General features: G+C 38.8%; 1 protein-coding gene and 1 pseudogene across 1 annotated transcript in view; one reads left to right on the top strand and one right to left on the bottom strand.

Moving 5' to 3' along the window:
* LOC100475166 (cytochrome b5 type B) overlaps positions 1–15,980 on the bottom strand; it is a 36,471-nt gene that overhangs the window by 8,007 nt on the left and 12,484 nt on the right. Inside the window, exons 2-3 of the mRNA XM_002923653.4 lie at positions 9,472–9,600; positions 8,922–8,951 (exon numbers count right to left, since the gene is read on the bottom strand). Coding sequence (XP_002923699.2) covers positions 8,922–8,951; positions 9,472–9,600 — 159 coding nt within the window. The remainder of the gene's footprint in view (positions 1–8,921; positions 8,952–9,471; positions 9,601–15,980) is intronic.
* Positions 11,202–14,455, top strand: LOC117795110 (annotated as a pseudogene).

Below are 15,980 nucleotides of genomic sequence, written 5' to 3'. Positions count from 1 at the left end.
ATGAACTAGCTGCAATCATGATATGCCTAGTTCAGCTGGGCTTGCTACTGGCAATAACAAAGACCACATTTTCTTTCTTTCTTTCTTTCTTTTTTTTTTAAGATTTTATTTATTTATTTGACGGAGAGAGAGATAGCCAGAGAGAGAGGGAACACAAGCAGGGGGAGTGGGAGAGGAAGAAGCAGGCTCCCAGCGGAGGACCCTGATGCAGGGCTCAATCCCATAACGCTGGGATCACGCCCTAAGCCGAAGGCAGACGCTTAATGACTGAGCCACCCAGGTGCCCCAAGACCACATTTTCTGAAAACATATTTCAAAAGATCAAAAAGTGTCAAGTAGATCAACTGAGAAATGCTCTAGAGCATGCAGATGATTGCTTTGTGGCTTCTAGAAATGAACTAGTTACTCTGAAATCATAAAACTTACGATTAGAAACCCTAGGGCTTATTTAACAATGACATGGGAAGAATGGAATTAAGGCAGAAAAATCAAAATAACCTTAAAAACAAAATTCTGGTAATAAAAAGTAATGAAGTACTGATCCATGCTTCCACACGGACGAATCTTGAAAACATTATGCTAAATGAAATGAGCTGGATGCAAAACACCACATATAATACAAATATTCTAGAAATCCATTGGTATGGAAGGTCCAGCTTAGTCAAATCTAGGGGCAGAAAGTAGATAAGCGGTTCCCTAGGGCTGAGTGGGGAGGGCAGCAGGGGAAGAAGAGTTGGAGGGGAACAGGAATGACTGCTAATAGTATGGGTTTCCTTTCTGGAGTGATGAAAATGTTCCAAAATTATTGTGATTATGGTGGCACAGCTCTATGAATATACTAAAACCCCCTGACGGGTACATCTTAAAGAGGTAAACTGGATGGTATGTGAATTATATCTTGCAAAGCTGTTATTAAAATTTTTAAATCCAATTTAAGTAAATATCAAATGAAGTTCCTTGAGTCCATTAATTAGCTATATACACAAAAGGCCTGCTAACTTACTGCCAGAGGACAAACCCATTAGCAGAGGTTACTGCTGCCCAAAATATCCTCTTTGCCAATATGTAGAAGTATGCTAGGGTGTGAACACAGACTATTCACTCTGTTTAAACACAATTTTCAGTAATCACCAACAACTTCCAAAAACCCTACATACTGGTCTAGATACTTTGTGCAGATCATGAAATGAGTTTTAATTTCATACACCCAAAACATTGCCATGCAAATGAATAATGCCCCAAACCAGAAAGAAATTAGCCTACAGGCAAATAAAACTTTTAATAAACAGTTTTAGATAAACCACAGTAATAAACTACTATCCTTCTTTGAAACCTTGATGATTACTGCTATCTGGGACATCTCTACTAAAATACCATGAATCAGGTTAATTAAAACGTGTACAAGTCAATCTTTGAGAAACACAGCAAATGTTTTATAAATTTGGAAGGTGGTGGTTGTAGTAGTTATGGTAGTATGTGGATCGGATTAATTTATAATGTTGCCTTTTAAGAGTCCACTATAGTAGCCATGAAATAACTGAATTTCATAAAAAAAATGTCCATGGTCTTTTATGCTTTATCTACATATATACAATGATTTTGGAACAAAAAATGGTACAGTCAGTATTAAAAAAACTGGGACAATTTGAAAGGCTTACATAAAAGCATTATAGAGTAATATATGCGCTGTGTTTAATCTGTACTCATAGTAAAAGCCAAAGTTCACACTACTGGATTCTCTAAATTTCAAACCTTTAGCCTCTTTTACAACTAAAAGCCTGGGATGTGTGCTAACTGGACTGAACCTCAGACAATGCAGAAAGCAACTGAGAAAAGAAAGAGAGAGAAAGACCAGAGAGAAGATCATAATATGCTCCAACTGTAAAAGTTTCTAATGAGCAATAAAAATTTTTAAACATACTTTAAAAAAAAAACAAAACTAAATACCTCAATTCCTGTTTTAAGAACATTCCATCCCTGGAGGCAAAAAGACCAACTTCCCTATCACTGGAGGAAAGAGAAGAGAAAGAAATGGACCCTCTCTTTAGGACACTTACAGCCAAGTAAATGGCAAACTACAGTGACTCCACTTTTAATCAACTATAATGAAACAGTTGTTCAAGGCACTGCTCTTAGAAGCCAAGTACCTCAGCCAAGTTTGGAAAGAAGCCACATAAGTTATTTTTAATCTAACAAAATTAAAAAGAAAAGGTTTTGTTCACACGAAACCTTTCTTCACCCCCACCCCCCGCCGTTCTCTCTATGCACAGCTCCCCAATTCCCACTTCCACTCCAAAGCTCTGTGCTCAATCTAATGGATTCTTAAGTGAAATTCCTACAGTTTATGATTGACTTTAACTTACTCCCTCATGTGTTCAGGCATATCTGGCTGGTTATGTTCTTGCCCACATCTTAATTTACATGCAAGATTTTTGGTCAGGAGGGGCGCCTGGGTGGCACAGCGGTTAAGCGTCTGCCTTCGGCTCAGGGCGCGATCCCGGTTATGGGATCGAGCCCCGCATCAGGGTCCTCCGCTATGAGCCTGCTTCTTCCTCTCCCACTCCCCCTGCTTGTGTTCCCTCTCTCCCTGGCTGTCTCTATCTCTGTCGAATAAATAAATAAAATCTTTAAAAAAAAAAAAAAGATTTTTGGTCAGGAGAACAGTGACTGCTCAATCCTTGGCATGGAAGGCTGTAATTGCAATACTATATGATTTTAGTTACAAGTGAGCAGATCAAATCCAGAGTTCTTCTACCAAAAGCCTTGCCAAGTAATCAATATGCATGTTTCTGGAATACACTTCCGCACTACTAAATTGCTTTAAGTCTACTCTGATTTTAGTTCAAAATTAACAGAAACGAACTGTTTGAATAACTTGGTTTCTTAAAGTTTGAGGTTCATTAAAGCATTAATTCCCTCATATAATAAAAAAATAAACACGGACTCTGTAGGGTAAAAGGAAATATTTCCTAATATCTGAGTAGCCTTTTTATTAAGTTGCTCATAACTGAAACTGTCTACAGTCTTCCAAGTTCAATGCTAAATCAGTTTCCTCACTTATAAAATGAAAGGCTCAGACCGGATAAACTCTAATTCTAAAGCCATATTTAATTAACACAATTTTCTGACCCAAGGGCATGTTAGCAAAATCTTCTAACGGTTAGAGAGAAGGAAAGACTATTCTCCTACTTCTGGAAAGATTGAAGGAGCACTACCCACAGGTAAATTTTTCTATCTTACACCTGGTATACAGAGATATGCTCTTCTAGGTACTATTCCAAGAGGCGCTGTACTCTAAGTATGGACTCTCTTTGATATGGTTAAGAGAACGACAAAGAAACGTAGCAATCGGCAAACATACACGAAAGGATTTGGGGGTCAGTGGGCATGGTTTCACTATGAAAACCATTTTTGAAAAAAACATGGGAAAACACATGCTTAAGGAACAGTGAATTAAGATTATGATGCATTAAAATATATACATAGGGCATTTATAAAGTGACCCTTCAGCCTAAGCAGTTTAGACTTTCAAAGGTTTAAATAGAAGGGAAATCTATTGCAAGGTGTATAAGGAGCTTTTTTTTTTTTTTTAGAAGCTTATATTTTAATTCCTAAATTAGATGCTTGGTATTCCAAAAGGATTCCAAGTATTTAAAATTGGAAAAAGTGGATTTTTAGCCACATGACACCTTCAGAGAAGCTCATGAGTATTTGGGTGGTCCACTAGTTTTTGCAGCTTTTTATTTAGAACACTTTGGTTTCTATGTGGCCAGTAACTTAGAAAAACAGCTTTGGAATTTTTGGTTTCAAACATTATTGGAAAGGATTTTCCCCCATAATACAATGGACTTTATAGCATGAACTGTCACAATATGAATTTCAGTATTTCTTAAAATCTAAAGAGCTTCACTACTAAAATCTATGATTTCCACATTTTATAGTCCCAACTATGACATGACCATACGTGAGTCTTGAGGACGGCCTTCTTAAGAAGCTTCAATGTATTAATAATTACTGTCTTGTAAAGGATGTATCATCCCTAGAGTCAGCCCAGTCAAGTAAAAAACATTTCCCTGCATATAAGGGCAAAATTCAAAGATGAAAAACATCCTCCAAGACAAATCTCTGTATGACTCTCTCAAGAATCCACTGGGATGACATATATAAGACATCACTGAAGAAAAAATTTCAACATTCGCAAAATAATTTCTACTGGGACCAAAGAAGTGAAAAACTTGTTCTAACACTGGAGGGCTGATTTGAAAAAGATGTTACCTTATCCTTCTAACACCTTCTTTTGCAAAACTACACACTATTTCTAAATAAAGTGTTATGAGAAGACATTAATCCTTGAGATGCTGCAGCAATGGGTATTTTGTTTTACAAGATGGATTTGGCCATTAAATTCTATGCTTTATTTCAAAATATTATGTTTCAAAAAAGAAATGTTAGACAAAATCAGGAACAATGAATCAACCATGCAAAATTATTTGGTAAAGAGCAATCACCGCTCATCTATCTAAAGGGCATCTGCGTAACCACTTCAAACATTAATAAACTAGGTTTTATGTATGACAGGAATATTAAACAATTCTTTAAAGGAAATTTTGGGTATAATGCAACCAAGTAACTACATTATATAATTACAAACAATGTATTCTTTTTTAGCTTCTCTCCCATGAAAGAGAAGGTAAACTGAATATTATGTACATTTTCTAGAAAACTGTTGTATAAGTCAGTAGCATCAGGAAGAAAAAAAATGTACTTGCCTTTAAATGCAACTTATAGATAGCTTCTAACATACATGGAATTTACTAGATTTCAAAAGTTAACTCTTAACTTAAAAAATGAAGTTTAAAATAACACGTCAAGACTTTACGGAGACAATCTTATTTGTTTTTATTTATCTAATTATTTTAAAAGATTTTACTTATTTACTTGAGAGAGAGAGCAAGAGAAGAAAAAGAGCATGGGGGTAGGCAGAGGGAGCAGAAGAAGCAGAATCCCCACTGAACAGGAGCCAGATGCTGGCCTCAGTCCCAGGACCCTGGGACCACAACTCCAGCCGAAGGCAGATGTTCAATCAACTGAGCCACCCACGCACCACACAATCTTATTTGTTATTAAAAAACACATCAGGGGACGCCTGGGTGGCTCAGTTGATAAGCGTCTGCCTTCAGCTCAGGTCATGATGCCAGGGTCCTGGGATCAAGCCCCGCATCAGGCTCCCTGCCAGAGGGGAGCCTGCTTTTCCCTCTCCAACTCCCCCTGCTTGTATTCCCCTCTCTTGCTGTCTCTCTCTGTCAAATAAATAAATAAAATCTTCAAAAAAACAAACAAACAAAAAAACACATCAAATCCTGTTATGTACAGCAAATGCCATCTGATCACAATTCTTGTCTATGGAATACTGTTAAACAACAATCACTAACTGCACTGTATGTTTAGTAACTAGAATTTAAACAATAATTTGAAAAAAAATAAAGTGGGTTTCTTATACAAAAAAAAAGAACAATCATAAGATAAAAATTTTAAGTAGAAAGAAACGAGGTACTGAATAATATGCAATTCTTTTTTTAAGGAAGGGATGGTTGGTCTGCTTATCAACTGATTGATCAATGGATCAATCTGTCTGTTCACCCATTTATATCTTTGAATGCACAGAATCTCTTGGGAAGAGAAAACAAGAAAATGGTAGCTGGCTACCACTGAGGAAGGGGAACAGGGAGACTGAGAGTTGGAGATGGAAGGGAGTCATTTTATTTATATATGTGTGTATATATATATATAATTTATGAATTATATACAATAAATATTATATATAAATAATAGGTATTATTTGTATATAAAATGTATATATATAAAAGTAGACTTTTTTGCACTATTTCAATTTTTTGCCACATACATCATGTACTACCCATTCAAAAATTTTAATGGGAAAACAGTCAGGTTACTGAATCTGTTCATTGTAATGACACTTGAAGCAGCTGAACTGTCACCTAGATAATATCTGTTGAATAAATGAATGAAATGGTACTGACTACTTATGCCAGGATAGCATGTGTATGCACCTCATCTCCTCAACTGCCGGCAGCTCAAACAGCGAACCCACAAGTGAACACATCATCCAGAGAGAGACATGACGGACCACAAATGTGTCCAGCTTACTCGCACAGTAGACAGGCAGGCAAAATGGCACAGAAAACACCAAGTGTTTTTAAGGTGAGTTTCCATAATCCAAAGCAGACCAAAGAAATGTTAACTCAAGTAGGAATAGAAGACTGATGGCTCTCAGCATGGGGACTACACCAGGGAGGAAGAGATTCACAGAGACAAAAAGGTTTTTAATTCTAGTCCCTTATCTACGACTGAACCAGATGAGAAGAGCATCTGTTGCCAGATCTGTAGTTTGTAAGCTTTTACATTTTAGTTTTGTACTATTTCAGGGCCTTGGACCTCAGAAGACATTATCAATCTAACAAGAAAACAATGGTGACCAGTTATTTACCTCTATTGTAGCAAAAGCAGTGTGAAAGATAGTTGCCAAAACACTGGGGAAAGGTTCCTGATTTATACTCTGGAATAGCACATTCTGGGAGGCTTTTTTTTTTTTTTTTGTAGGGGGCGGGGTGGGGGGAGTTAGTTTCAGGCAGGGGAGAGATGGGAAGCTGTGGGGGGAGGAAAGAAGTGGAGAAATGAAGGAAGGGAGAAGAAAAAGAAGGGAAATGAAAACTCTGTCCCCTGAGGCAGAAGATACCTCTTAATTAGGCTTTAAAAAAAAAAATCACTTCTTTGTAGAGGTTTAGGAACCTGTAACCAAAAGAAAGTATTAATGAAATGAATTTCACATCCTTTACTTCATGGTGAGTGAAGAAAAATTAAGGAAGGAGACATCTACATCCTAGATCTAGAAGTGCTTATTTAAAATCTTTGTAAGAAATAAATCTGAGGGACCAGGACTTTCTTTCTGGAACTGAAATCAGGTTGGACTATAGCTCTGTGAAAATCTATGTAGATGGCCTTGAAATTTTTCCCAAAGCTTTTACTTGCCTGATCTGCTGAAGTATAGCACTGCGACTGGAAACACTCTATAAACTACTCTCTACTTAATGGAGACTGTCCTTTGGGTACAACAGATGTGAGAAAAACAGCTTTGAATACACTGCCTTTAGCCACTGTTTATAACAGGCAGGGGCCAAACTACATCTGGAAACTTCTAAATTATACAGAATTCAGTGAGTTGAAAGGGTTTCTTTTTCTGTATTTTTTTTTTTTTTACAAAAAGTCCAAGGCTCAACAGATTTATCTGAGACAGCTCTAATTCATTCTTTGGCCTATACAAGGTAGATAGTGCTTTCCACAGAAGAGAATTAAAGTTCCTCAAGTTTTCAGATAAAACGATGGGCACATCATTTGGCAAAAAGTCTGGTGCTTGGCTACCTGGGTTACTTCAAATGCAAATTCCCAAGTCCCACCTCCAAAGATTATGAATCAATAGTAGTGGAAGCCCAGGAAATAGGCATTTCAGAAACATGCCCAGGGATTCCAACACAGGTGGTCCAATCTGAAAACACCACTCTCCATTCCAAAGAATGGTCCTCACCACATACTGACTACCAACGAAGAAAAACAGCATCAAGAAGCAATTTGTAGACTTTTAGACAATTATAATTCCAAAAATATTCTCTATCGTTTTAGTAAAGGTACTCTCATGATTGTTGGATACAAGTGGGTTATGGCTCGCAGATACAATGTGTAGCTCTTGTACAAATGGGAATATCCCTTCAACTAAATATTTACTTTAACCGAGACCAATGTTTTCCAAACATGTTCATTATACCCAGCAAGGCCACGTGAAGCTCAAACTTTACCTTCATTGCATGTACTAGGAGGGGGAAGACAGACCAACAAACAGTGCTCTGGAAGCATTTAGAAGAATCATTTCATCCCCCTTCATAAACAATTCAACAATTCAGAATAGCAGAGTGTAGCAAGAGGGAAGAGTTCATTTCCACAAACACTCCAGATTGCACAGCAACAGATGGCAGACACTGTCAAGCAATCTCTTGAGTTGAAAGAATTCTTGTGTCTAGGCCAACTTTAAGTGCTGTATCAAACGTGTTCAGTAATTCCAGCTCATGAGGAAAGGGAAGCAAGAAACTGGAAGGGGGAAAAGTTGTTACCACGATATTCTGGTAGCAACTAAACTGCTGTCCCTTTAAGTGAAAAGGTAACCTGATCGCTCTTTGAAGGAGGAAGTCAAGAAAAAGCCTGAAGTAATAAAGGAAATGAACAGCCTGCTTGTGGGAAGCTAAAAGGCTTTCATATTTTCTGCCTGCTATGTTATGCAGTGCACATTAAGGTTTTCAAATATTTAATCTTTTGCTTTTGCTGTATCACTGACTAAATGAAATTGGTACAGGCCTATTTGGGCCTATACGATAAAAGGATTAAATCTGGGTAACAGGGACAGAAAGGTCCATTCTGGTCAATTACTTCAATCTGTAGCTCCTCAGACTTTTAAGTGAAAATCAATTTTCCAATTATTTTTCCAACACAGAATTATTATCACCTGTACTATTTAATGTAAGAATAAAAAATACTTTTCTACAACTGAACCGATAAACTAATTTCTTTCAAAACCATACAGGGCACGGCTTTAGAATTTCTTTCTTTTCTTTTCTTTTTTTTTTTTTAAAGCAAATAGAAGCATGAACAAAATGTTTCCTACTGTTCAAGACTCAGCTATTCTTTCTTCCTGAGATGGCACTCAGTCCAAATTCCTAAAAAACAGGGTTTTTCCTTGGGGGAAAAGTAAATACTTCTCTTATTAAGATAATTTTTAAAAAACCCATTCTATTTGAGTAAACAGAAGCATAAACAATTGAAACACACAAAAGAAACAGATGACTTCTTCTTACCTTGCTACCACTTTCAGGTTTAAGGTCATTCTGTTAAAAAAGGGAAACAAATAATATTTTAAATCATTTCCAAATGAATTCTCACTCTGGGCACGACGTGCTTGTTTCTAACCTTAGACCATGACACTACATTGTGGTAGTAGAGAATTCTCTGAGAGACGTCAAGGTCTGTAGAAGGGTAGATGCTCCCCCGCCCCAACCCTGAGCCTTTCGGGGCCCCTTGTTAGAATGCCCAGTTACCACCTTTAGCAAGGAATTTCCAAGAACCACCAAATCATTGTTTTAGGTAGAGATGAAACTGCATTACAAAAATCAATTTTAAAAAATTCCAAAATCATTTCCCTGAACTTTTAAATTAACTACAGGTGTTGCTTTACATAAAAGAAGCTGTATCTCAGCACAGCAGGCTTAAAATGATTTGGGAGAATATGTATGTAGCCTGCTGGCTGGGTTGAATGAATTTCCATTTTAATCATTCATTCCCCTCCTTGTGTCTGTGGCTGGGAGCAGCTTCGTCTCTGTACGCACTCCTGGCTCAGCTCCTTCTTACCGGATGCACATCACCAATATAGTACTGCTTTAGCATTTCTCTGGCATCAGAGGAGTGGCCTACATCTTCAAAGCTTTCACTTGCATCTGCACCAGCTTGTTCCAGCAGAACCTCTTCTCCCCCAGGATGCTACAAAGAAAAGATATTTGCTGAACATAGGGCCCTCTGAAAAGAAAATTAACCTAAGTTACTTTCCCCTCTTCGGCTCCTCTTTTTTTTCTTCTTCCTTAATGGGAGTCATGGGATGAATCGACACTGTCTGTCACCTGACGGGATGCAATGGTAAGAACACAACATAACTGGTGATATTTGCACCAAAAATGTATAATATTGGCATAACTACGAAGAAATCTAGGACAATAGCAAGTTGAGAAAGATTCTACAAAAGGACCGGCCTGTGATCGCCAAAAACATCAAGGTCACAAAAGCTACGGAAAGCCTGTGGAACAGTTCCAGACTGAAGGAGGCTAGCAAGACAGGACAACTGGGAACAACGCGTGCTCCTGGCTTGACTCTTTTTGCCGACATTACCGAGACGGCTGCAGAAAGCCGAATGGAGACTCTGGTCAAGGAGTATATGGAATTCTTTACTCTATTCTTGCAACTTTTCTGTAAGTTGGAAATGGTTTCAAAATAAAAAGTTAATAAGTGGTACCAAAATAACTGCCTCTATACCTAGGAAGTAGATTCTGTCTGGAACTGACAAGCTATACTACCTTGGAAAAGTTACTAAGAAACTGAGAAGTCTTTGCTTTCTTGTTTATAAAATGGAGATAACAGGAGTACCTATCTTAACTACTATTGTATCAAATGAGATAAAGACATGAAATACTTTGTACTCAGAAAGAGAAAGGTATAGTTATATGCTGTGCTACCAACTGTGACTTTAAAAAGCAGATACATATATGTATCTCTCTGAAAACAATGAAAAGAACCTGGGAGCCGGGAGAAAAGATAAAAGGAAGATTTTTCACTGTAGACCCTTTTGAAATTGTTTTACCAAGTAAAGTACCACCTATTGAGAAAATGAATATTTAAAAATTACATTTAGCAAGTCCCTGACTTAAACACTCAATCAACACTTACTTACAATGAGCAAATTTAGAATTTATATTATATGACTTATCTAAATTTATATCTTTTAAATATCAAGTGATGCTTTTAAGTAGTTTTTATTATAACAACCTTTTAGGCAGGAATAATATTATCATCCTTATTCGAAATAGATTTTATCTCTTTATTGGGGGGGGGCAACTGGGGGAAGGGGCAGAGGGGAAGGAGAGGGAAAGTGACAGAGCATCTGAAGCAGACTCCTTGCTAAGCCCAATGCAGGACTTGATCTCAAAAACCCAGAGATCATGACCTGAGCCAAAACCAAGAGTCAGAAGCTTAACGAACTGAGCCACCCAGGTATCCTTTTTCTTTTCTTTTTTTTAAAGATCTTATTTGTTTGTCAGAGAGTGAGAACAAGCAGGGCGAGCAGCAGGCAGAGGGAGAAGCAGACTTCCCGCTGAGCAAAGAGCCCGATGTGGGACTTGATCCCAGGACCCTGAGATCAGGACCTGAACTGAAGGCAGGTGCCCAACCAAGCCACCCACGTGCCCCCCAATGTGCTCTATATACCTCAAATACGGAAGACAGTTCTTCCTTATGATATATCCCAACTATTATGTTGCCTTTCAGAGCAAAAGGATAACGAAATCTCTTAGCATCTTGAGATATTTCAGGAAATGGCTGAATTTATGACTTCCTGCACGGCTCTATCTGCAGCTACAGAGTATTTTCATTTTCACCAATCTCTCACCAATTATAAACAAATAAGAAAGTGTAACAGTTGGAGTGCCTGGGTGGCTTAGTCAGTTAAGCCCCAAATCTTGACTTTGGCTATGGTGGTGATCTCAGGGGTGGTGAGATCGAGCTCCGTGTTGGTCCCGTGCTGAGTATGGAGCCTGCTTTAGATTCTCTCTCCCTCTCCGTCTGCCCCTTCCCCCAACACCACTTGCATGTGCACACGTACATGCACTTTCTCTCTTAAAAAAAAAAAAAGTGCCACACTTAATCAATTATATACATAATATATATCCACTGTTTTTACTGTATATTCAATCATTTCAATCATTATGCTACATCAAAAACTAATGATGTACTGCATGGTGACTAACATAACATAATAAAAAAAAAGAAAAAAATCTTATGCTACAATTTTTATTGAGTACTTATTTGATAGAGTAGGCAATAAATAAATTTTTCATATTTTTATAAAAAAGAATTCATATGGTATACCCTGTTTTATAGCCTGATTTTTTTCCACTGAGGCAAGGACGGTTGAAGTGGTCAAAAACACCCTAGGTTTAGTACCTCTCGTTTCAATATGTGGTCTTAATACAGATGGTTTAGAACAATCAAAAGATTTCAGGGAACCTTGGTGACTTTTAGAACTCTATAAACTTCAGATACTATTTAAAATCAAATGGCAGGGGCACCTTGGGTGGCTCAGTCGGTTAAGCATCCAACTTTTTCGGCTCAGATCATGGTCTCAGGGTCTTGAGTTCGAGCCCTGTGTGAGCACGGAGTCTGCTTGAGATTCTCTCCTTCTGTCTCCACACCCCCTACACTCTCTCTCGCATAAATAAATTTTAAAAAATACTAAAGTAAAACAAAATAAAATGGCAGTCCAGCCAAAGGCAGTGCACTAGGCCTGAGGCCACAGCACAGCCAGGGCCAGTTCTGGGCCAAGGTAATGCCCAGACTGAGGGCCTGGCCTGTGACCCTCACTAGGCGGGCTCTCAATAAAGAAAGATGGTAGGGGGGCACCTGGCTGGCTCAGTGGATAGAGCATGTAACTCTGCAACAGAAGCTCCACGTTGGGTGTGGAGATTACATAAAAATAAAATCTTTAGGGGTGCCTGGACGGCTCAGTAACGTGTCTGACTTTTGACTTCAGCTCAGGTCATGGTCTCAGGTCTGTGAGATTGAGCCCTGAGACTGGCTCCATGCTGGGCGTGGAGCCTGCTTAAGATTCTCTCTCCCTCTCCCTCTGTCCCTCCATACCTCTCTCTCTCTAAAAAAAATAAATTAAAACTTAAAAAAAAAAAAAAAGATGGCAGGAGCTGCAGCTTGACTCCAACATGAGCCTCTGGGTGGTCCTGCCCATGTTCATCAGCAGCCTCTCTGCTCTCTGTGGGTATGCTCCCCCACTATGTGTCCATCCTGCTGCAGAGTGATAAGAAACTCACCCAGGAGCAAGTACTTGACAGCTGAAGTCCTAATACAAAGCATAGTCCTCAGGGAAAATGGAAATAATATTCCCAAACAGTCCTTCTTGACATGAAAATACTACTTCCAACAACCCAAAGGATGGATTTTTCAGAAAAATTAAAGGGAAAACAGTACTACCTTCTCTTATGACTGATTCCAGTATGTTCACAGACATGGTGAAAGAAAATGTAACAAACATCTTCCCAATTATTCTTACTAGTGAATGAATAAACATGACATGCTCAGGCTTTGTTACAATAAAAGTCCTGTTTCCACTGACCCTGTTTTAAGCATATGCTATAGCAAGGAATTCAACTACTCACATTTGCTGCATCCTAGATAAATGCTACATCCTGGTACTTCTATGTATTTAGGATACACAGCATTTATTCTTATTCCGGGCCAAAATAAAACCAATGACCAGTCAAGAATAATCCAGGCAGAGGCACCTGGGTGGCTCAGTCAGTTTGAGTGTCTGCCTTCGGCTCAGGTCATGATCCCAGAGTCCTGGGATCAAGCCCCGCATCAGGCTCTCAATCTCCCTTCTCCCTCTCCCTCTGCTGCTCCCCCTGCTTGTGTTCTCTCTGTGTTAAGTAAATAAATAATATCTTAAAAAAAAAAGAACAATCCAGGCAAAGATGACTGGAGCAGCCATGGCCATGCCCACAGACAGCAACAAAACTTTCAAGGCAGGGGTGCCTGGGTGGCACAGCGGTTAAGCGTCTGCCTTCGGCTCAGGGCGTGATCCCAGCGTTCTGGGATCGAGCCCCACATCAGGCTCTTCTGCTATGAGCCTGCTTCTTCCTCTCCCACTCCCCCTGCTTGTGTTCCCTCTCTCGCTGGCTGTCTCTATCTCTGTCGAATAAATAAATAAAATCTTTAAAAAAAAAAAACTTTCAAGGCAAAGTGGAAAGTTCTGGAGCTAACAGACTGCCAGTGGGCACTTGATGATGTCAAAGAGGAGCTCATGGCCAAAGATCTCCACTTTGAAGGCATGTTCAAAAAAAAATTGTAGACCTCTACTTATTGAAGCAAGGATTAGCTCTTTGGGGAACAAATAGAGTAGTCCTTAACCTTGTAAGCTGTTTGAGCTAGGGCACCTCAGAATAAAAAGGAGAACACATGAGCCCGTGGACGTGCAACAAGATTCATTCTTGTCTGAACCAGGTTCCCCTTTATGTTTGAAACTAGAGGAAATAATTGTGTTCAGGGTGACTTACAGGGAAAGAACTATTTTTAAAAGGTTTAAAAATTCCCTCTGGTGACAACAGAAATGAAAGGCAGAGAAAGGGGAAACTCAAGCTAGTTATCACTATAAAAATTTAGCAAAAATTCAATCTTTGGAAGAAACACTGCCAATTATAATAATTATCATGCACAATCAGCCTGATATCTAAACCACAGTAAGCTCCTGTTTTCTTGGGATTCAAATACCCTGAATTTTTACATCTAATTTATATGCTAGTATTTTAATAACTTCCTTTACAAAAATAATTTTTATTAATGAAAATTTACCATGTATAAGCAAAACAAATATCCCTGTATTGCTCATTTTGAGCCTACAGAATGACATAAAGAGCAAATGTATCAAAACTTCATTCAAATAAATTATTTTTCAGAGTGAATACGCAGAGCCAGGATAGACTTAACAAACGTTCTATGTCTCTTAAAACTGTCCAGGGAGATTGGTGACCCTGAGACACTGCGGGATTCTCCAGTGCCTTAAGGAATGATCACCTATAGGTTAAATAATGGGATATTTTTCATGTGCAGTTCAGAACACATCAAATCAGCTGGAAAAAATCAATGGCTCTGTACTGTACTATGGTGACTCAACTGAACTAAAGACCCAGTTATTCTGGATAAGAGTTTACATATCATTATAAGAAGGTAGAGGGCAAGTGCTGGCAGATACATAGAGAAAAGCTGCCCAGGAATAAATGTCTGGATTAAATGCCCTAAGGAAGTGGCAAGGTGCCATTTCTGTATCAAGAGGTAAATGTAATTTGCATGCTGAGTACTGTAATCAAAAGTGAATGACTCTTGACTCTACAAAGTAAACCAACTTGCTTTCTCTTTAAAAGGCAAATCAGTTTGATAGAAGTAAAACTGGGGAGGTCAGAATAAGATCTGTGGGTCCAATTAATGTCAATATCCTGCTTGTGGTATTGTACTACAGTTTTGTTTTGTTTTTTTAAAGACTACTTTTTTGAGAGAGAGAGAGAGAGAGACTGTGCGTACATACAAGTCAGGGAGGGAGGGGCACAGGAAGAGGGAGAAGCAGACTCCCTGCCAAGCAGGGAGCCCAAGGAGGGGCTCAATCCCAGGACCCTGGGATCATGACCTGAGCCGAAGGTAGACGCTTAAATGACTAAGCCACCCAGGCACCCCTGTACTACAGTTTCACAGAATGTTACCATTGGGGGAAATGGGTAAAAGATACAAGTGATCTATTATTTTTTACAAGTACATATGAATCTACAATTATTTCAATAAAATTTTCAATTAAAAAATCAAACTGAATTCCCTAAGCATATACCCAAAAGAAATGTGTATAGATATATGAACTTATATACATACACAAATGATCACAACAGCATTATTTATTATCACCCTAAACTTGAAAACCCAATGCCTGGGCTACCTGGGTGGCACAGTCCGTTAAGTGCTGGACTCTTGATTTCAGCTCAGGCATGTCTCGGGGTCGTGAGATGGAGCCCTCCATTGGGCTCTGTGCTCAGTGGGGAGTCTGCTCAAGAATCTCTCTGTCCCTCTCCCTCTGCCCCTCCCCCTGCTAACACACACACACACACACACTCTGTCTCTCAAATAAAGTCTCAAAAAAAGAGGGAATAAAAAAGAAAACCCAATGGCCATAAGCAGAGTATGAATAAATCACAATATAATCCTACAGAATACTAATCAGTAATGAAAAAGAACAAACCACTGTAATATCCACAACACAAAAGAATATATATGGCAAACAAAAGACACTAGGTATATATAAACTGTGACACTCGTGGGGCGCCTGGGGGGCTCAGTCAGTTAAACGTCTGCCTTCAGCTCAGGTCATGATCTGCCTTCAGCTCAGGTCATGAGCTCAGGTCATGATCTCAGGTCATGATCTCATCAAGCCCCCTGTCAAGCTCAAGTATACTTCTCCCTCTGCCTCTGGCCCTCACTACCACTCGTGCTCTCTCTCACTTGCTCTCTAATAAATAAAAAAAATCTTAAAAAAAAAAACAAAACAA

The sequence above is a fragment of the Ailuropoda melanoleuca genome, chromosome 12 (assembly GCF_002007445.2).
Source record: "Ailuropoda melanoleuca isolate Jingjing chromosome 12, ASM200744v2, whole genome shotgun sequence".
Lineage (NCBI taxonomy): Eukaryota > Metazoa > Chordata > Mammalia > Carnivora > Ursidae > Ailuropoda > Ailuropoda melanoleuca.
The sequence above is the reverse complement of the archived record's forward strand: the minus strand, read 5'-3'. Positions and strand labels throughout refer to the sequence as shown.